Source organism: Limulus polyphemus, unplaced genomic scaffold (genome assembly GCF_000517525.1).
Source record: "Limulus polyphemus unplaced genomic scaffold, Limulus_polyphemus-2.1.2 Scaffold7905, whole genome shotgun sequence".
NCBI lineage: Eukaryota > Metazoa > Arthropoda > Merostomata > Xiphosura > Limulidae > Limulus > Limulus polyphemus.
In genome coordinates this window covers 31185-32339 of record NW_013673515.1, presented here as the reverse complement: position 1 = coordinate 32339, position 1155 = coordinate 31185, and the positions used below count along the sequence as shown (strand labels likewise).

Sequence of the window (1155 nt, the reverse complement as noted above, 5' to 3'; positions counted from 1 at the left end):
GGGGTGCTTAACTTTTTTCCAGGTGTATATAATGATTCTTCATGATGTTGTGTCCATTAGAAATTATAAATAAATAGTAGAGATTGACTCAAATTGTTCAGTTTGAAGTGAATCATAGAGAGTTCTCCAAGATGTTCAACATGATGTTTGCCTAACGTAGGCAGCCAGCGAACGAAAGGAAGGAAGATGGCGGCTAATCAAATCAAGCTGTTAGTATAGTATAGAATAGAATAGTATAGTATAGAATAGAATAGTATAGTATACAATATAATAGTATAGTATTGAATAGTATAGTATAGTATAGAATAGTATAGTATAGAATAGAATAATATAGTATAGAATAGTATAAAATAGAATAGTATAGTATAGTATAGAATAGAATAGTATAGTATACAATATAATAGTATAGTATAGAATATAATAGTATAGTATTGAATATAATATAATAGTATAGAATAGTATAGTATTGAATATAATATTATAGTATAGAATAGTATAGTATAAAATAGTATAGAATAGAATAGAATAATATAGTATAGAATAGAATAGAATAATATAGTATAGAATAGAATAGTATAGTATTGAATATAATATAATAGTATAGTATTGAACATAATATAATAGAATAGAATAGTATAGAATAGAATAGTATAGAATAGAATAGTATAGAATAGAATAGAATGTTTTCGATACCAATTCTGTTTTTGTGCCGTATCGAACTTGGTATCGACCTCTTTGAAATTTGAAACACGAATACAACCATACCAAGAAATAATCTTTCAAATATAAACAACAAACTTTTATGTTAAACAGTACATGTAAGTAACTTGAAGTTCGTAATATCGGTCAGTGTAAAACTATTGAACCTTGTTATTGTTATTTTTGGATCTGTCAGTAGTTGAAACTCCCCAGCAGCTGTATATGAGATCAAATGATTAATAGTGATAATAAATGTAATCTTTAAACTTTGATCTGCCAGAAACGGTCGTAACCGAAGCGGTGTGTACTGTGCTGCTAACGTTGCGATAGAGCAGGTGGTTCAACATGGAGAAATGGACGTTTTTCAGGCTGTAAAGACTGTTCGCAGACATCGGCCTCAACTGGTAGAAAATATGGCAAGTATTTCAAATATTGTTTGTTTGTTTGTTTGAATTT

General features: G+C 28.2%; 1 protein-coding gene across 1 annotated transcript in view; it reads left to right on the top strand.

The window, feature by feature from the left end:
- LOC111089926 (receptor-type tyrosine-protein phosphatase U-like) overlaps nucleotides 1-1155 on the top strand; it is a 5897-nt gene that overhangs the window by 2991 nt on the left and 1751 nt on the right. Inside the window, exon 2 of the mRNA XM_022403215.1 lies at nucleotides 980-1115. Within this exon, the coding sequence (XP_022258923.1) occupies nucleotides 980-1115 (136 nt within the window). The remainder of the gene's footprint in view (nucleotides 1-979; nucleotides 1116-1155) is intronic.